Source organism: Chrysochloris asiatica, unplaced genomic scaffold, assembly GCF_000296735.1.
Source record: "Chrysochloris asiatica unplaced genomic scaffold, ChrAsi1.0 scaffold00001, whole genome shotgun sequence".
Lineage (NCBI taxonomy): Eukaryota > Metazoa > Chordata > Mammalia > Afrosoricida > Chrysochloridae > Chrysochloris > Chrysochloris asiatica.
This window is the reverse complement of record NW_006408519.1, coordinates 23,124,704-23,146,216: the sequence shown is the minus strand read 5'-3', so window position 1 is coordinate 23,146,216 and position 21,513 is coordinate 23,124,704. Positions and strand designations below refer to the sequence as shown.

General features: G+C 44.5%; 1 protein-coding gene across 1 annotated transcript in view; it reads left to right on the top strand.

Annotated features, from left to right (window-relative positions):
- Positions 1 to 3,583: 3,583 nt before the first annotated feature.
- Positions 3,584 to 21,513, top strand: part of EXT1 (exostosin glycosyltransferase 1) — a 371,910-nt gene continuing 353,980 nt past the window's right edge. The window contains exon 1 of the mRNA XM_006830667.1: positions 3,584 to 5,065. Coding sequence (XP_006830730.1) covers positions 4,104 to 5,065 — 962 coding nt within the window. The 5' untranslated portion in view covers positions 3,584 to 4,103. The remainder of the gene's footprint in view (positions 5,066 to 21,513) is intronic.

The window sequence follows — 21,513 nt, the reverse complement described above, 5'->3', positions numbered from 1 at the left end:
TAAGAATGTTGTTTATTTGGGGAAGATTACTCCTGGAAAATTAAGGGAGGTGAAATCGGTTGTCTAGCTTTTGCTTTGTGTATGTGTGAGACAGTGTATGGTATACCCTTGAATAGTCTTATTTGCCCTGCAAAGGGATCAAATCAATTAATTAGTTCAATAAATATCTGTATTGTAGGGTACTGTTGTAGGTACTGGGCATATATTTGTTGTTGTTGCTAAGCGCTATTGAATTAGTTCTAACTCATAGTGATCCTGTATAGGGTTTCCGAGAAGTGAATCTGAACCTCCAAACTTGAGGTTCAAACTGACCTTGAAGTCAAGTGCTTATCCTATAGTTCCACACCAGGCATATATTAATGAACAAAAAGACCAAGTCTTACCCTCATGAAGCTCATATTCTAGATGGAAAGGTTAAATAATCAATTAACAGTAAGCTAAGTCAGACATTGATTAGTATTCAGGAGAAAAATAAAGCAGGGTGAGGAATGTAGGAGGAGAGTTTATATTTTATTTAGGACAGTTAAGAAAGGTCTCATTTGAGAAGAGACTTCAAGGAAGTGAAGGAGTGTCCCATGTGGTACTAGGGGCACTTGCAATGTTTCTGAGGTAGAGACATGTTTTGGGAAACAGCAAGGAAACCAGGCTGGTTGAAGAAGGGTAAGTAGATTGGGGTGGAAGAGAGTCAGTGATGAGAAATGAGCTAAGAGGGGTCTGGCGAGGTGAAGTCAGGAAGAACCTACAGCACCTTGTAGTTTTGTTTTTTACTCAGAGAGACAGAAATCTGCTGAGGGAATTGACCAGAGGAGTTCCATAAGCTAACATACATGCTACAGGTGTTAGGTTGCTCTCTGTTAAGTTAGTCCTGGTGGATAATGCTAGCCAAAGCCCTTTTCTGAGAGACTTCCATGGAGTTTTTTCAAGCTTGTTTCAAGCATTGGTGACAAAGTAGAATTTTAGAAATTCACTGAGGCGTTGGGGATTTGGGAGTAAGGTAGACAAGGGCTCCTGCTTTCAGGGAGCTTCAACTACAGCAGGGAAATACATACAGACAGTACAGGAGCAAACAGAGATTTCAGTTAGCAAGAAGTCCTGGGAAGAAAATCAAACAGGAGATGCAATCATGAAGACATTGTAGAGCTATTTAGGATTCTAGTTGAATTTTGAAAAGTGGAATTTATCAACCAATTTATAGTTTCCAAATAGAAATAGGCTGGCAAGAAAGATGTTATTATTCTGGCTTTAGAAATGAGGAAACTGAGATTCACCAAGATTAAGTCACATGCTGAAGGGATTGGAAAATGGTACATCTGGGATCATAATCCACATCTTCTCTGTCAGTAGGAACATTTTCCCCCCCTCACACTGTACAGTACTATGGAATGTGAGAGTAGATCTCAACACTGGGGTATGGGATGAGAGAGTCAGCAATAGTCCAGGAAGACAAGAAACGTTCCAAAGTAGGAGACTGAAAAAGCAAGTACAGAAACCAGCATGCCCCAAAGCACCCCAGGACAACTGGTAGAATATAGTGTGTGACCCCACAGTCTCAACTTCTATAGATTTCTGATGAGAAGAGACGTTAGAGTCCTTGCCCTGGGTGACTGACTGCTCTCATTAACCCAGCTGGGAAGAAGTTGTAGGTCACATGAAGTTTCAATCACAGCATTTATCTGGTTTATTATCATTGTATTTGGAGGATGACAGACTCTTCATTCCTGTCCCAGGCTTCTCCAAGCTGTGTAAGGGTACAAGTCAAATCTGGAAAAGCTGCCTCATGACAGGCGACTCAGAAATAGGGCGCGAGGCTTCAGGAATGTACAGTAATGTCCCACCCACGCCCCTTCCTTTCTTTATTAAAACCAATCTGAAACAACACAAGTGAAAACTTCCCACCCTGCCATGTTACAACTGTGCCCTTGGCCCACACCCCGTTAAGGGTTTCTACAGCCTCAGGGAAGCTGGGAAGTGTCCGTCCCTCGCTCTCAGCCACGCCCACAATAAACAATCACTAAACAGTTTGCTGCTCTAGGCAACTGTTTGTCTAGCTTGGCCAGGTCCTGAGACTTCAGCTGGGAAGAGGGTGGGATGTGCTTTCCGGGAGAATATACGCTGAGACCAAGAATCTTGGTTTTGACTGGACATACTCTTTGGGAGCCCCGTCCATCTGTGTAGTCCTCGAAGACCTTTAGAGGCATCTGCAGGTCATTGGTCTCAGCTGTCCAAAGACAACATTGGCTGAGAGTGCCAGGAGCAGGGCTGGGGAGTGGGAGGTCAGTTGAAGGAGGTCCCAAACATCTTGCACTAATTCTAAATAAGGTAACTTACTCCTTCGTTTCCCTTCTACAGCTGGGTTAGTCGGCAGTTCTACTAGTCACCCATTCCGAGAGATGTCTCCTTATAACTGATACCACAAAAAGGAGTAATATTACCGTGGGAACTGGGGGGGGGGCAAGTTTAAGTTGCCCAGTTTTTCCTCACTCATTAGAAAATCTCCCCCTCCCGCAGCGATTGGGTCTTTTGGAAGCTGTGTATAGGACTCTGGTGGGAGAGTCCGGAGTCAGGAAAGGAGGCTTTGGAAGCTAATGAAGATTTCGGGTGGGCGCCTCCTACCCTTAGCACACAGAGGCAGAAATGAAGAACTGTACCAATTTCTCTTATTTATTTGTCTCCTTGGAGAAAGAAAAATTAAAAAAAGATGGACTATGTAGGGACATAAGAAAGACTGTTTAAATACTTAGTAGTTAAAAAAACAACAACAAAAAAACAGGGCCTCGGAGGATCCAAGGTGGGTGAGGAGCCATCCTTCTGGCCGGCGGCCGCTTTCCCCAACCCTTCGGGCTCGCCCCCTTCTCTCTTTTCAAGCATCCTTCCCGGGAACCCGCACCCTCGCTGGCCGCGGCTTGAGGAGGCGCTGCCGGCAGCCAGGCGGCCGAGGAGCTGGGTTCCTGCGGGCTCTGGGAGTGCTCGTGCAGCTGGAGCAGCGCGGCGTGGTCCCGCCTTCCCAGGGGGGACCTCTGGGTGGCGCTGGCTCCCGGCGCGGCATCCCAGGGTCGGCGCGGTCCAGGCCGGGGCGCTCGGAGGGCCGTTCGCACCGCATCCGAGGGACCCAAGCGGGCCGAGATGCCCCCAGTGCCCGCGCCCCGCGCCCCCGCGCCGCGCCGGCGCCTCGGCCGGGCCGGGGGTTATGAATGGGCGCAGCGGAAGCACCGCCCCGCCCGGACGTGACGCCCGGCCAATGGCAGCGCGGGCTGCGTGGATGGATGAGGTCAGCGCTGTCGTGTCGGGAATGGAATGTGTAAGTGTAACATTCAGAACCGGGTAACAGTCGGCGACCGAACGCGGCGGTCGGCGGCGTTCGCGCGGGGGCCTGCGAAGCGCTGCTCCGGGCCGGCTCTGCTCGCGGGGTGGACGCGCCGCCGCCGCCGCTGCTGCCACCTCGCACCACCGCCGCCGCCGGCCGGGCCGCTGCGCGCCCGGGGCCGGCCCCGCGATCCGGGAGTCCACCCCGGCGGAGACTTGGAGCCGCTGCAGAAGGGAATAAAGAGCGATGCAGGGATTTGTGAGGTTACGGCGCGCCGGCTGCAAGATGCACTAGGCGGCTGACCTGGGGACCCGCTGACTTGTTGGAACCGGAGTGCTGGGCGCTGCACGGGGAGCGTGGAGGAGTTGAAGTTGCTCTCCGGGGTCTCTATATCCACGCTGCCGGGAGGCATCGGAGAGGCGAGGCGGTCACTTCGTCTGGCCATTGATTGGGGATCGGGAGCTTGCTTTCACCGCTTGCTTTCTTTCCCTCCGTCTTGTTGCATGCCAGAAAAGCACCGGCTGCTGCCCGCCCGCCCTGGGTGCGAGGTCTTCCGCCCCGCTCTCCCCCGTCCATTGTGCAGCCCCAAGATGAAAGACCGAAGGGGAGAAAGTTAACGAAATCGCCCACATGCGCTGGATCAGTCCACGGCTTGGGGAAAGGCATCCAGAGAAGGTGGGAGCGGAGAGTTTGAAGTCTTTACAGGCGGGAAGATGGCGGACTGGAGCTGAAAGTGTTGATTGGGAAACTTGGGTGATTCTTGTGTTTATTTACAATCCTCTTGACCCAGGCAGGACACATGCAGGCCAAAAAACGCTATTTCATCGTGCTCTCTGCTGGCTCTTGTTTCGCCCTTTTGTTTTATTTCGGAGGCTGGCAGTTTAGGGCATCGAGGAGCCACGGCCGGAGAGGGGCGTACAGCGGTCGGAATGGCTTACACCACCCGAGTTCGGATCATTTCTGGCCCCGCTTCCCGGACGCTCTGCGCCCCTTCGTTCCTTGGGATCAGTTGGAAAACGATGATTCCAACGTGCACATTTCCCACCGGCAGAAGCTAGACGCCAACTCGAGCATCTACAAAGGCAAGAAGTGCCGCATGGAGTCCTGCTTCGATTTCACCCTTTGCAAGAAAAACGGCTTTAAAGTCTACGTGTACCCGCAGCAGAAAGGGGAGAAAATCGCAGAAAGTTACCAAAACATTCTAGCGGCCATCGAGGGCTCCCGGTTCTACACCTCGGATCCCAGCCAGGCGTGCCTCTATGTCCTGAGTCTGGATACTTTAGACAGAGACCAGTTGTCACCGCAGTATGTGCACAATTTGAGATCCAAAGTGCAGAGTCTCCACTTGTGGAACAATGGTAGGAATCATTTAATTTTTAATTTATATTCCGGCACTTGGCCTGACTACACCGAGGACGTGGGGTTTGACATCGGCCAGGCGATGCTAGCCAAGGCCAGCATCAGTACTGAAAACTTCCGACCCAACTTTGATGTTTCTATTCCCCTCTTTTCTAAAGATCATCCCAGGACAGGAGGGGAGAGGGGGTTTTTGAAGTTTAACACCATCCCCCCTCTCAGGAAGTACATGCTGGTATTCAAGGGGAAGAGGTACCTGACAGGGATTGGGTCAGACACCAGGAATGCCTTATATCATGTTCATAATGGGGAGGATGTCCTGCTTCTCACCACCTGCAAGCATGGCAAAGACTGGCAGAAACACAAGGATTCTCGCTGTGACCGAGACAACACCGAATATGAGAAGTAAGTGGCTCGGTTCTGGTACCTTTGCTCGACCACCCCTCACCCTGTCTGCCTGGGTGCAGATGTGAGGCTGGGTGATGCTGGTTGAGTGGGAGCCTACAAGGGACAGTCTTCTTTCACGTTCTGAACCAGGGACTGAAGATCCTGGTTCAGGTGTGGCTAGTAGCAGGGGACAGAGTATGAGATCCTCTGGCAAAGTGAAAAACCTGGAGCACTTTGCCAAGTAGGCGACAGTATTTCCCTCTTGCTCAGAGCCTTGGGGGCCATGGAATGGTGTGAAGGGTGTGGGTTTGATCCAAGTTTGGAAACTGCTTTACCAGTAGGTGTGGGGGAGGGTGTTTCTGAGGCTATCTAGAGACCCCAAGAGGCTGGGAATCCATCCAAGGTCGGGAGACTTTCTCCCAGGACTGATGCTTTGTTTGCTCTCTCAGGAGCAGGAAAAACTGTTTCCTTAGTGCTGTGAGGCTGAAAATTTCCCCTTTTCAAATGCTCCTCTTTCTGTGAGACTTTAAATTCAGGTCAGCAGTGGAAGTGTTTTCATTTTAGTTATTAAACTTTGTGTGCCTGCTCTCCCCCACCTTCATGTCACGGACTTTAAGGAAGAGGAACTGAAAGTTCTCTGTGCCCTTTGGACTTTGTTTATGCATTGGTTCTTTCATTCATACGTGCATTTATCCTGTCTCCTTCCTAGAATGACTTGTTTTGAGGTGGGCTAGGCACCTAACAACAGCCCTAGTGCTGTAAACCCCGGTTGCTAATTTAGATTTCCCCCTGCTCCTTTGTCTTCATTTGCATGTAAATAGTAGACTGTTAGTCTTTGAATGGGTGTGAGATGCCTCTTCACCTTCCACAGTGAGACAAGTTTTGTCCAGTTGCTAAGTAACTGAGTTGGTTACTTTGTAGCCATTCTCACTCACCAGAGATTGTTTCTGGCACCCTGTATTTGAAGTCAAATCTGATTCCCCCCAAATCTACCTCCACAGGAGCTCCAGTTTGGTGGGTCAGATCCTGGTAGGTGGAGTTGGTGTCCCAGCCTCTCTCAGCTGGCTGTGAGTGAGGGAGTTCCTACAGTGCATTTCCACGTCGTGCCAGTTAAAAACCAGAGCAGCCTTGTGCTGCTGGGGGAAGGAGGGGAAACCTCTCAGCTGAGTGCAAGAGGAACTGGCGAGCCTGGCAGATTTTGCAATTGATTCATGAAATGTAACATGGGAGAAACATTCCACAAACTTGAGGGGCATGGTGGGAACTTGGTCCAGAAATGAAAGGTTTGATTGTTGTCTGTGGATTTCCTCAGACACTCAGGCCTCTATAGGAGTGCCTGGAAGGGGAATTAAAGTCTTCCTACCTTAGATTATAGGCAGAAAAAGAGAACATAACAACACCTGACTCCTTTCCTCTACCTTCAACACCTTGTTGTTTTCAAGCATAAAGAGAGCCAAAGGCGAGGGTCAATTATGAAACATTTTACTTTTATTCAGTGGCAAGTTATATACGAATGTTGGGTGCATTTGCCAGGACTAAATTTTTCCTCACGAAAGAAACTTAAACCCTGGTTATTAATGAACTGCTTTGTTTATAAGGCATTTACATTAACCTATTCCTGTGGGCGCTTGTCAGAAAAAAAAAAAAAAAAAAAAATGCTCCTAGTCTTTCAGGAATTTCTTTGTCTGGCTTACTGTGGAGCAACCCGAGATGAAGTCTAACGTTTCAAGCGCCTTTCGAAGCAGTCTCAGCCAATTTTGTAGAAGAATCTTGGGGTTCTTCATCTATCTGAAGGGGTTGGGGCTGAGGTTTCACCTTGGTAAATGCAAATTATACATTTCTTTGGGAAACATCCAATAAAACAACCATGTCTTCTTTAGCCTTTTCTGCCCAAGATAAATATTAAATCTTTTCATCTTCTGTTGAATTGAAGCTTTTTGTAGAGATTGGCAATGATGAGAAGAGGGGTGGGTTCCCTTGAAAGTTTAATTTTACTAATTAGAATGAACTAATTTTTGTCCTCTTTGTAATCAGGCCAAGAAATCTGACACCTACATCCTTGTTTTGGTTTATGTTTAAAGACCACAAGGGGTCAGGACCTCAGGATTCCGTCTCCTCTCTAAAGTGGCATTTAGGAGGAAAGCAGGTTTGTGCTTTCTCCTCAGCAGGGAGTTTGTTTAGCAGCCTCACTTCTGAATTTTCTTCTGCCTTATGCATACCTTCCACCTAATCTTGCTGAATTTGATGGGACAGGGTTGCAGAATGCCTCTAGTATTCATCCGCCTGGTTCACACAGGCTTTTAGCGTTTATTGAGTTATTACAGTGTTTTTGAGGACCGATGCCTGCAAATATTACTGTCTCTTTCTGTTGACTTTGGCACACACGAAGATGAGGAAAGACCACTGTAATATGTGAAGAAGACTGCAGAAGTCTTGGAAGTGTGAAAAGCAGTGTGCATTCTGCTCTGCAGTAAGCTCTGAGTACTGGTGCTTTCTCTAAGGTAGTCTTAGATGTGTGAGATGCAGAACTTCTCAAATCAAGTATCCCTCTCCCTGGTGCCTTACTGAGGTGATAGTGATGTTAGGTCCAGAGAAGTAGTGTGTGTAAATGTGGCTTCCCAGTCCTGGTATGGCACTGTGGGTTAATGTGCCACACTGTAAAGCCCTTTGAACTGCAAGGTCGGTGGTTCAAGCTTACCAGTTGCTTTTCAGAAACCCTATACAGGGTCGCTATGGGTCAGAGTCGACTGAACAACAAAAACAACATACTGATTTATTGTGTGACTTTTGATTCGTCATGTTGAAAATTACCTTTATGTGAAACAGGTTTTAGCCAGCTTAGAGATGCTCTAAGAATTCATTTGATTATGGCTTGTAAAAAATATAAATTTTCATCTACTTCTTTTTATTAATAAGTGCCTATGAAAACGCTTTGATTTAATTTGTTTCTGCAACCAACCACATGCAAATTTGCTTTCAAATTATTTAACCAATTGCTGTTAAATTAATTCTGAATCATGGCGACCTCATGTGTATGTATCAGAGTAGAACTGGACTCCATAGAATTCTCAGTGGCTGAGTTTTTGCAAAGTAGCTTTGTAGACTTTCCTTCTAGATAGATATGAATCTCCAACCCTTGGATTAACATTTGAGTGTGTTAACTAATTGCACTGCCCAGGGCTTTGTTGTTTATAAGTGCTGTCAAGTCGGTTCTGACTCACAGCAACCCTATATAGGGTTTCTGAGAGGCAGCTAGTAGGTTTGAACTGCTGACCTTGCAGTTCAAGCCGACCTTGCGGTCCAGTGCATTATTCTGCAGCGCCACACCAGGATGCCATCTAGGGCCTTACTGGGTCTTACAATAAGATACGGTACTATTAGATACGATAGAATATATACAAACACATCAGCTAAGAAAATAGTAGCTTCTCATGAACTATTGAATTCTGGTGTGGCACTGTGGTTAATGTACTGGACTGCAAAATCCCTTTGAATCGCAAGGTCAGCAGTTCAAGTTCACCATCTGCTCCTCCGAAACCCTATACAGGTTCACTATGAGTCAGAAGTGACTCGATGACACTTAACAACAGCAACAATGATTTAGTGCTCTGTGTTTCAGGATTTCCAACTCACCTACCCTTTTGTGAAGATAAGTCATTGACTGCTAAGAGTAGGAAAGAGCACTGTGGTATGAAGGAAAATACTCTTCCCTGTACAATACAGCTACATTTTTGTATCCAGACTTCCAGAATTCTATTAAAAGAGCCATTTATATGACACACATAAATTAATTTTCTTCAGTTACATATTTTAACATGTAGATGACATTGGTTAAAATAAGTCACTGCCATGATTAGATGATTTTAAGGAGGGTTTAAAGACATTCTTTCTAGTTTTCATCCTTTGATCTTCTCATGCATCTTACAGAATGACTGTAGTTATGAACCTTACAGTTCAAATCCCTCAGAGGGCATTCTTGTGAAACTTTGCTTTTGGCTATCTGAAAGACAAAAGAGAAGGAAATCGAAGGTGGCTTATGCTGTTGACCCCTGTAAGGAACACATAGTGAAGATTTTGAGCAGCTCTTTTGAGAATAGGCCGGATTTTGGGTAGGTCTTTATGACTTCTCCCTTCTCCTATCTGAGAGCCCTCATATTTGCTGAAGCTGTACCTCACAATCCTGGTATTTTTAAGGGCCCTGAAGGTAAGTCATGATTCAGCTTCCAACATCCCAGTTGACAGATGTGGAGACTGAGGGACAGATTGTATCAGGGATTTGCGTCAGGTCAGAAAGCCTGTTAGTGGCAGAGTGTTAGAATGCAGCCTTCCTGAATTTGCCCCCACTGAGTTACAGTTTTCCACACGATACACTTGAAGGCTCTCCCTCAGTGTCTTTTCCAGTTGTCATCAAGTCAATTCTGACTGATGACAAGCCTGTGTGTGTCACAGTCACAGAAGAGCTGTGTTTTTCAGAAATTGCCAGGCCTTTGTTCTGAGGACCTTCTGGGTGGTTTTCTACTCTCCTGCCTTTTTATTGAATCTTTCTGGGAGCTTTATATTTCTTCTGTGGAACTTTCGGTGTATTTAAACCACCAACTTTGGGATTAGCAGCCCAAAGCCTAACCCACAGTTCCAACAGGGATCCACCTTCTCATGAAAGTGCTGTGTAGATGTCTAGTACCATATATTTTGAATGAACCTTGTGACTCAAATGACTGTGTGGTCCATTGCTTAGCCTACAGTGCCACCCCAGGTCTCTTTAAAATCTTTGTGGGAACAGAAAGCCTCATTTTTCTCCCAAGGAGCTGCTGGCGGGTTCCAACTGCGGACCTTGTGGTTGGCAGTACAGTGCTTATTGTATGGAGCCAATGGGCTCCCTGTCCACTAGGAGAACCTTATTGATGGTGCTTTCTTGGGGAGTTCTCCTGGAATCTTTTAGGAACCTGATGAAGGCCTTAGGCAAACTTTGCATAGAAAACACACACACATGCACAATTGGTCAGATAGCTTTAATGATTTACACACAGCCCCTGCATAGGGATCCATGGATGTAGGAACTCTTGCCCTATTGGACTTTGTCTTTCTTTCATTGCTGAAAAGTGAAGGAAGGCAGGCAGGTCCCAGAACTTGGTTAGCTTGAGTTGTTAAGTTGTTGTTGTTAAGTGTTGTCGACTCAGTTCCGATTCATAGGGATCCTGTTTCCAAGGAGCGGGTGTTGTGTTTGAACCGCCAACCTTGTGGTTTTCAGGCCGGTGTTAATCCTACAGCACCACAGAACTTTAACAAATAGGTTTTGGATTGACTGAAGAATAAATAAGTCAATTTCAGATTCATTTACAGTGAAAAGAAAGTGTGTATGAGACAAGTGTTTCTGTCAGCTCGGACTCATAGTAACCCTGTTGAGGGTTTTACCAACGCTGTAAATTTTTATGGGAGCAGAAAGCTTCATCTTTCTCCCTCAGAGCAGATGGTCAATTTGAACTTGGTGACCTTGTCTCTAGCAGCCCAATGTTTAAAGAGCCCTGGTAGCTCATTGGTTAAGTGCTTAATTGGCAATTTGAAACTCACCCAGAGACTCTGTAGATGGGGCCAATGTTAGTTGGAAAAGACTCCTTGTTCCCAAACAAGAATAACAGTTCTAAGCTCTGTTATCAGACCTCTTAAGCAAGTTCATGGAGTCCTGGCGTGGTGCTGCGGGTTAATGAACTGGATTGCAAAGTCAGTTTGAACCGTAAGGTTGGTGGTTCAAGTAAACCAGCTGCTCCTTAGAAACCCTATACAGGGTCACTATGGGTCAGAACCGATTCGATGGCACTTAACAACAACAACGAGCAAGTTCATGAATCAGCGAAAAAATCAATCACTGGATGAAATTTATGTTGTAGAATAAGCACTAGACGGAAGGTCGTTTGAACCTAAAGGTTGTTGGTTTCATACTCACCATCCGCTCTTTGGAACCCATGTATAAGGTTTTCCTATGAAACAAAACTGACTTGATGGCACTTAACAACAACAGTAAATGAAAGGTGGGAATATAATTCTTGGATTTTAAATGTAAAATATTAGCAATTTACACCCTTAATCATTGTATCGAAACACAAATAATTTTTTAAAATAAACCATATAAGCATCGTTTAAAAATAAATATAGGGCCAGCTTTGTGCAGAATTACAGAGTTGGCAAGTGTGTCTTCTGGCGCTGAGGCCCTAGGTCTCTTTCTCACCTGTATGGGAACTTGCTCTCATAGAGCACTTGAAAGCAGATGTACACGGAATCCCTGAACAGAGGTTGAACGGAGGTTGGGACAGTGTCTGCTACCTCCGGGACATTTGCACTTGAACTGAGTGCAGGAAAGGACTTTGTAGTGTAGAGTGGAATACGAGGCCTCACCTGGAGCCCCAGGGAAATCTGTTCTAGTGTGGGAAACTTGCTGTTGACACTTGTGTCTTGTTCGTTGACTGTGACAGCTTTGGACGGTACAAAATTCTCAAGAGGGCAGATGCCGCATCCTCATGTGGTGACTGGTTTCTTGGTCAGAAGGGCTGAGACGCTCCCTCCCCAGAATACAGTGCTGGAAATATCTGCCCATTAGAACCTCTAGGATGCGGATGTCCCCAAGAGGTAGAGTGTCTGCTGTGCTCACAGCTGTCTGGCGTGGTGTCTTGTCAGGAAAGTGAGGCCAGTTGTGGTAGGGTGGTTTGTCTAAGGCTATACAGCTTGTACTGAGCTGCAGCTGGAACTCAGTTACTTCTTCGTGCTGAGACCTCCTGCTGCTTCAGTTACCTTCACTTTTCAGCTCATCATGTTCAGAACGATCCAGATGAAACTCAGTGATCATCAGATTCTCCTGTCTCATGACCATTTTCTGTATCAAAACGTGGACCATGTTTCCATGAGCTTATTGTTAAATGCTGGTTTGCAATTCAAACTCACCAGTGCTCCTTGGAAACCTGACACAGGCTCACTATGAATCAGGACCCAGGGCACTTCAAAACAGCAGCAGTTATTTGAGTTTATCTGTATTAGCTCATTTAAGCCTTCCCACACCTGTATGAGGTGGGTTAAACCGTGTGAGATGAGAAGGTAACAAGCTCCAAGGTACCTACCGGTGGGGAATAAATGGTAGTGTTTGTACTGAATGTCTTAGATCCCGAAGTTTATTCTCTTTCCTCTACAAAATATTGTTGTTGTTAAATGCCATTGAGTCAGTTCTGACCCATAATGGCCCTGAATGGGGTTTCTAAGGAGTGGCTGGTGAGTTTGAACCACCGATCTTGCAGTTTAAAACCACCTTGCATTGCAGTCCAGCTCATTAGCCTGTGATGTTATTACTACCTTAAAAGGGAGTCCTAGTGTGGCACTGTGGTTTAATACTCTGGACTGCAAAGTGGGTTGCTTTGGGTTGGAACCGACTCAACAACCAACAACCTTAGAAACGTAAATAAAATTTCTACCTGTTTACAGGTCAGTTTGTAATGAGCCAGGTCTGTGGGTAGCAGATCTTTTTTTTTTTTTTTTTTTTCCATTGCTTTCCTTTAAAAAAAAAAACAAAAAAATCCAGCATTTTTCCCTCAAGGTGGGTATTGGAGTTGGGTGGGGAATTGGCTCGGAAATGTGATGAAACCAAACCAGTTGGCTATTGACTGGACCCCAATACATGGCAACCCCATGTGTGTCGGAGTGGAACTGAGCCCCTGGTAGACTAACCTCCAGTCTTTGAGGTAGCAGCCTTGTGCATTGCCCAGGTATTTCCCTTCTCCTAATTCTGACAATGTAAGCCTTTGATTCCTCGAACTCTTTTCCTTTCAATTTCGAATTCTTTGTACAGATGTCTGCTTTCAGTTCCCTCCTGGTTAGAGTGTTAAGAAAAAATGAGGCAGCTGGCTAGCTAGCAGTCCTTGTGACCTTTGTACTCCCTGATAGCAGTCAGTAGGACATCCTGGTTGTCTAATTGTTACCTGAACCTTTAAGACTGGGCATGGAGTGACCATTGAGGTCCACTGACTCAGGCAGCCAGTGTGACCCTGGAAGATTCACTTTCAGATGGAATTGGCCAGGTCCATGGTCTTCAAAAAATCTTCACCACTGGACCAGTAAACAACATTCTTATCAACGGAGAAAAGATTGAAGTTGTCAAGGACTTCATTCTTCTTGGATCAACTATCAACACTCATGGAAGCAGTAGTCAAGAAATCAAACTACGTATTGCATTAAGTAAATCCGCTGCACAAGATCTTTTTAAAGTGTTGAAGAGCAAAGATGTCACCTTAAGGACTAAGGTGCGCCTGACTCAAGCCATGGTATTTTCAGTAACCTCATATGCATATGAAAGCTGGACAGTGAATAAGGAAGACTAGAAGAATTGATGCTTTTGAGTTATGGTGTTGGAGGAGAATACTAAAAGTGCCATGGGCTGCCAAAAGAACCAATAGATCTGTGTTGGAAGAAGTGCAACCAGAGTGCTCCTTAGAGGCCAAGATGGCCAAACTTCGTCTCTCATACTTTGGACACATTGTCAGGAGGGAGCAGTCACTGGAGAAGGATTATCATGTTTGGTAAGGTGGAGGGTCAGAGAAAAACAGGAAGACCCCCAACGAGATGGATTGGCCAAGTGGCAGCATCGATGGACTCAAGCATGGCAACAGTAGTAAGGTTGGCCCAGGGCAGTGTTTCATTCTACTGTGCATAAGGTCGCTATGAGTTGGTACTGACTTGATGGCAGCTAACAACAACAACAACAACAATGCTCTTCAGACTCCTTTGAGAGAAAAATGGGTGCTGAAAATTATACACGTTTTACAGAGCCTTTGTGGAAAATTTAGGAAAGACTGGAGAGAGGAGTAAAAAATAAATTCCTTCATCCAATCTCCATTACAAGAGCGAACCCCTATTGTTGACATTTGGTTGGGCCTCAGTCTACTGTAACTCATAGGCATTCCTGTATGTTTATACCATTCTATTTCTGAATGTACAAGTGCCTTGTATGTTGCTGTTGTTAGTGCCAAGCAGTCAATTCCAACTCGTGATCCTGGATTTGCAGTTAGCAGTCCAGAGTTTATCCTATAAAGCCATACCTTGTATGTTATTGTTGTTATGTGCCGCGGAGTCGGTTACCGACTCATAGAGACCCTGGACAGGGTTTCCGAGGCTGTAAATCTATACAGGAGGAGAACACCTCATCTTTCTCCCGGTGGAACAGCTGGTGGTTTCAAACTGCTGACTGTGAGATCAGCAGCCTGATTTGTAACCACTACACTCCCAGAGCTTACATCTTGTCTAGCTTTGTTAATGTGATGGTAACTAAAGAATGAATTCAACACATTTTTCTTAAGTGCCTTCTGTGTGTCAGACACATAGAGCTTGGACCTGGGGCAACTACAGAAAATAAACAAGTTCCTGACTAGCATCGCCATTCAAACCTGTGGGCTTGAAAACATTGAAATCAGTACATTTACCTTTTACTACAGAGTAACCTGGTGCTGGTGTGGTGCTGTGGGTTAATGCACCAGACTGCAAAGCTGTTTGAACTGCAAGGTTGGCTGTTCAAGTTCACCAGCTGCTCCTTGGAAACCCTATCCAGCGTCGGTATGGGTTGGAACCAACTCGATGGCACTTAACAACAACAACAACAACAACACAGAGTTGTCTTTGAAATTAGGATTTTCACTGGCTCTGTGATTTCCCCCTTCCAACTCATGGTTGTTCTAGAGTTATTTTGTAGTTTCTTTATTAGTTATCTTGTCTTGCATCTTTTTTTTTCTTCATTATAAATAATTGAGCTGAATTTCCCTGTATTGAATATTTGTTTCTAAACACCAAAAATAGAACCTCCTTCCCTCTACCCCCACCCATCTGGGGGAACATCTCTTTGTAAAGTACTGGGGAGCACCCAGTTAGTGAGGTAGCCTTCATTAAATGACTGCTTAGATAAACATTTGTAGGTGTTAATTGGTCCTGCAGGGGGTCTTTGAAGCTCCGCAGCTGTTCCCTTTGAAGTTTTGTTTTTGCATCTGCCAAAAACCCTGTCTCTTTCTGGGTGTGCACTCTCAGACTTCTTTCTCTTTGCACTGTATGAACACAGGTCGCTGGGATTCTTGACTCTCCAGGCCTTACGTGACTGAATGCCACTGTTTGAGTTAAAGTATCAGCTAATAAAGTTTTTTCTTTGGCTGTTTGCCCTATGGACCAATCAAGTCAGTTTCTACTCATCATGTGTGAGTAGAACTGTGTTTCACAGGGTTTTTAGTGGCTGATTTTTCATAAGTAGATCTGCAGACCTTTCAAGTAAGGTGCTCCTGGGTGGACTTAATCCTTCAACCTTTTGGTCAGAAGCCAAGCTGACCACCCAGGGACTCATCTATTTGTGTTTTGTTTGCAGTTGAGTAGGGATGCTCTGTGAGTATGACAGGGTAGGCCTTTCTCAAGGGCTTCCTAGGGCAGATAATTTTATGGGAGAAGATCACCAAAAGATCATCTTTTCTTTCATAAAGCCCCTGGGGTTTTCAAACCACTGACCTTTGGATTTGCAGCCAGGTGTTTGACCATTGAGCCTCGAGGGCTCCTTTTATAGTGTATTTGAGATGGCTTTAGGTAGGTTGCTTAACTTTCAGGCATCCAAGAAGTATACTCGAAGTGGTTTGGAAGGAAGCCAGAGTGAACAAGCGCTTGATGTGTAGTTACGTTCTGCGTCATCTTTGCACAGTAATTGCTTCCAATAGCGATCATAGATTTGCAGAGATGTAAGTCCTTTTTGTGTGTGTCCCCTCTTGTCTTCCATGACCCTTGAACATGGGCATAAGTGAACCAATTGCTGGACTAAGTCCTTAACCTCTCAGCCTCAATTTCCACATTAGGAAATGCAAATCATCATAGTCAACTCATAGAGTCATCAAGAGAATCAGTGAGGTAGAATGTGGCCCTGGGCTGGTTCAGAAAACCTGGTTGTGGAGAGTAGCCTATCACTGAAGTTCCTGTGAGTCTCAGGATTTATTGTGAAGGAGACATGGGGTAGGAACGAGATTGAAATTGCTCCAGAGAATTTTATGGATCAGCACAATACAAGGGCAGGCTCTTCTCTCTCTACCCTGGACCTTTTATGTCTTCCTCGGTGGGTATCTCTCTCTCACTCTCTGTATCTGCCAACCACTGGTCAGTCTTTTCCTAATTCTGTGTAGGCTTTTCAGGAAACCAGTCATATTGTTCCTCCTGGGCAGGACCATTCACATCAGGCCACGTCTTAGATACAGTGATGACTGTCATATCAGTCTGTAATATCGCCACTCTTGATTTAATCGGTGGCCATCATTTTGCAAAGAACAGCCTAAAGCTGTTTCCTGGCATGGGGGAGCAGTGGTTAGGGGAGGTAGGCTGTGGCATGAACTGTTAAAGCCATATCCTTTCGGCACTCACCTATTTAAGTCCAGTTGATGATGAGGACAATAAGCAACTACTCTATGTGGAGAGTGTTACTTGTGTTGAGTAATGGGAAGTATCTTCTTTAATCTTTATGTCCACCCTAGCTGGAAGATAACCATTTTATCTCCATTCTGCAGATGAAGAAACGGACGTACACACTCTTTAAAAGTGACTTGTCAAAGAGCCCACACTGAGGATATGAGCCAAGGCTGTCTGGTTTCAGAGCCTCTATTCTAACCACGGTCCCCTCATTCTTAACCACTGCCCCTGAGTACTTCTGAACAGCTGAAACTGAAGTCATAAACACTGCACACTCCAAAACAATAATGTGATTGATTTATAGACGATCGCTTGGGTTTCTCACCTAGAATTTATTTAATCTTACATGAGAGAGACAATTCTAACCGGCTTGGTAATCTGGTTTCTCAGCCCACAGCAGATTAGAAGCAATACAGTTAAAGACAAGAGAGGGATTTGTGCAGACAGATCTGTAAAGAAGGGACAGCTGGAAACCCAAATGCAAGGAAGCAGGCTGGGATATTACAAATTGTAATGCCCAAAAGAAGGAAAGGAGCATGGTGATTTAAGAACAGTTGGCTCAGTGCCCGAGAGTGACCTACACACTCCTCAGGAGTGTGCCTCTACCTTCCAGAACTATCTTCTGAACTATATAGCATGGTAGAGTGTAGACCTTGACTTATCATCTGTGTTCATTGTCTTTAGTTACAGAAAGCAGAGAAACATGTAATGCATTTCAGAATTTGTTTTCAACCCATATGTTTAAAATAAAGATATTTTGGTGGTCCTAGGTAAGGTCTCTTAGGAGTTTGCTAAGTCGAGCAATTTTCCTAAGGATTCCAATAATTAAGAATCTCCCTTGTGTTGATATTAGAATTCTTATGTTTGTTACTAACTCCTAATTTTTGGAGTTTTATTGTACTATCAGTGCTGTATGTTTATAAGAAATTTTCTAGTATATAGTGGTGTGGGTCTGGAATGCTAGGGTAGCTACTTTTGATTTACTACTGCTCTGAATATCACTTGGCTGTAGGCTCAGGTAAGAAGAGTGGCTCTGGACCAAGATGGGCTGACCTGCTTAGGTATGGAAAATGGAGGTTGGAGCTTGGTGAAGGGTTGTGCCCATGAAGGAATGTTGTCTAGGGGTGGCCTTACAGGTATTCTGCAACGAACTTGCTTTGCTTTTTTCATACTCCCATGAGGGTCTGAATCCTGGAGTGGTGCTATAGCATAAAGCACTGGACCACAAGGTTGGTGTGAACCACCAGGTTGATGCTTCAAACTCACCAGTCAGTTGCTCATTGGAAACCCTATACAGGTTCACTACTAGTCAGAACCCACTTGACGGCACTTAACAGCAACCAGAAGGGCTTAGAATGGGAACTGATGGGGAAGATACAGAATGAATTTCACACTTCCCACATACATACCAGCACTTCAACAGATCCTGGGACTCATCCCGAGTGCTGCTGGTAGTAAATACGATCATTCCACCACCCTGCTTGAGCAAGTCTAGGAGACTTTATGGGCCAGGTCAAGGCAGGTGTGCTCGAGCTCAGCTGCCTCTCCATCCCCATCTCAGTGGCTCAGATATCCTCTTCCTCCTCTTTTCTACCGGTCCTCTTCCTTCTTCTTTGAAAGTTGTCTCCCCCACTGCCCTGCGTAATTCCTGCTTTTCTTCGGGTTCAGCTCCATGGTATATCTTCAAGAGTCACTTCATTCATGCTCAAGACTAAGTCCAATTTTCCTCTGTGGCATGCTCTTACAGAACATTTCAGACTTATCACAGCTGTGGGTTTTGTCAGGTGTTTGTTTACTTGGTTATCTGTCTCCCAGTAGACTATATTTATAGCTACGCAGATCCCACTCTTCATTCATTTACTTAACACATGCTTGGTAGAGCACCTATTGTGTGTAGACACTTGGGGATTTCACATGTATGAACAGTGGACAAAATGCATGAATCCTTACCCACAAGATGCTCCCACAAGATGCTCCCAAGCTGGGAAGTGATATGGTACACAGTGCTGCATGTTCTAGAAGGTGTTAGGTGCCGTGACGATAATATATGGAAATGGGTAAGGCAGCATATAGGCCTCAGATTTCCTGGGGAGCTTCTGAAAGTAGAGTACTGATTATACCATAACCCCAAGAGATGAAAGTTTGTAAACAGTGTACCAGGTCATTCCGATGCTGTGGAGACTGAGGGGAGGCTGCAGGGTCAGTGTGAAGGGAAGGAACATGGAACCTACACACCATTGTGTCTTCAAACCTGACCCCACGCCTGGCTCACACATAGTAGACATTTTGACTAAGCTTGGCGCTCTAGGAAAAGCATGGTTATGACTCATAGTGACCTTGTATAGTGTTTCCAGGAGCGGCTGGTGGTTTTGAACCAACTTTGCCATTAGCAGTTCAGTGCTTATTTTACAGCGCTACATTAGGATTCTATTGTTGTTGTTAAGTACTTTCGAGTCAGTTCTGACTCACAGAAACCCTCTCTAGAGTTTTGAAGAGTGGATTCGAACCACTGACCTTGTGGTTAAGCATTCACTGCTTATTCTTTGGCACGCATAGCGACTAGGACTCCATAAGTATGTATGTAAGTTGTTGTTGTTAAAGTACCGTTCAGTTGGTTCCAACTCATAACGACCTTGTATAGGGTTTCCGAGGAGTGGCTGGAGGGTTTGAACTGCCAGCCTTGGAATTCAAAAAGACTTTATGGGCCAGTGCTTTATCCTACAGGACTCTATGTATGTAAATATGTATGTATATATAGAAATGCACACCTGTATGTTATTGTTGTTAAGTGTCGTTGTGTCTGTTCTGACTCATTGTGACCCAGTATAGGGTTTCCAAGGAGCAGTTGGTGAGTTTGAAGCGCCCACCTTGTGGTTCAAACTGAACTTGCAGTCTAGTGCTTATCCTATAACACCACCCCAGGACTCCCATACACATGGAAACCCTCCTATACAGGGTCGCTATGAGTCAGAATCGACTCTATGGCACAAAACAATAACAACATCTGCTCAGTTGCACCTTGGGCTGTTAACCACAGGTCAGCAGTTCAAATTCATCAGGAACTCCATGTGAGAAGTATTAGGTTTTCTGCTCCAATAAAGATTTATAGCCTTGGAAACCTGACAGAGGGTCTCTATGAGTCGAAACCTACATGATGGCACACCACCACCACCACCACCACATGTATCTTTATGCACACACACACACCAAGGTTCATGAAAAACTATCGTTCAGTGGCATTTTTCGTAAGCTTTTGAAGCTTCATGTATTTGTGTACACACACACACACACACACACACACACACACAGAGGTATATACCTGTATGTTTGAAGGTCCTTCAAAAAGGTCTTGTACAAATGGAATGAAAAGATAATGGAATTTTCCACCAATTTTTTGAAGCTCCCCTGTATGTATGTATGTGTGTGTGTGTGTATATACACATGTATATGTGTATATATCCATATGTATATATATACATACATACACACACATACACAAAAGATAACATTACAATTATTTATGTAACAGATAGGGTATCACCGTTGACTATGTATATCCAAAGATTTCATTCTGTAAACGCCATTTTCTGGTTCACAGCACAGACCTTCCTGCCCTCCTCCAAGTTTGTTCGGTTCCTTTGCTAATTCACTGTTTTCAAATGGGAAGCTTTTTCCACTAAACTTTTTTCCAAACTAGTTAGTTACCTTCTTTATCTCTCTCTTTCATTTATTTATTTTTGTTGTGTTGGACATCAATATCAGTGTAACCAAATTAAAATGAACCAAAGGGGTTTGGTGCATAATAACAATCCAAAGAATTTATTGCTAAAGGAAATGCCATTATGATCTTTTTATCATTTAATTTTAATAGTCTGTAGATACTGGCAAGTTTGCTGTCCTCCCCCTGCCCCTTAATTGCAATTTTCTCCCAAAAGGTTGGTTGGATATAACTTCTGGCGCACACTCTTTTGCTCAGGTTACATCTAAACTCTGTTAGCTGGTATTCAGGCATTACCCCAGAGTATAGACTAACATAGTGCTTAACTGAGCTATCAGGCTTCTAATGAATTCATATTGAGATTTATCATTTAATTAAAAAGTAAAGGGGGAAAAATGTCCAGGGAAGATGTGCAGTTGTTTCTTTCATTGGCCTCCATTTTCTGTGTTTAAAATCTTGCTTATTTGTCTTAGCCTGTGGGAGAGCATGCATAGTGCATAAAAGGACCCAAGATGTATAGATGAAATGGAGAAGAATGTCTGAGTTACAATTACCTGACTTCACAGCAGGTCTTAAAAATGGATTCAGATTTGGTGACAATCAGGAGATTTGATTAAACATGGATTATGTTTTATGTTTTTGCAAAGCTCAGTTAGGCCGTTTTCCAAAATTATTTCTAGGTCTATATATCCGAAACCATCTGAAAATCTAATCAGAGGGAATCTAATACTGAAATGCTTTTGCTGTACTGACAGACTCCGAATAAATTTTACTCGAAAACACCTTTTCTGTTGTGTTGTATGCTCTTTTAACATTCACACTGCATTAGAAAAAGCTACCTTTAAGGAACACCTTTTATCATAACTGAATTTTTAAGTATACAAGTGTAATGTTGCAAGCCTGTAAAGTCTTTTGTTGATCCAGAGAGTGGTAATGTATATTTTTTTCTAAATTTTATTTTGTTGTTGCACAAAACATACACCGATTCAACTAGTAACATTGATGGCATTCTGCAAGTCATGTGCCCATTCTTACCCTTCCTTGGAGTCCTTCGTTCTATCCTTATTAACATTAAGTTACTGTCCCCTAAGTTTTCTGAATAATCTTTTGAGTTAATGTTGCAAATTTGACCCCCTGCAGACAATTCTGAGAAGGCAGAGCTTTTTACTCCTTTTAAGCTATTGTTCAATTTTCAGATGACTTCAAGGGGATATTTTTGGTTTAAGGTTTAGAGATGATCTCAGGGCAATACTAGTTTCAGGGTTCAGCCTCCCTCCAGAACTCCAGGAAGTCT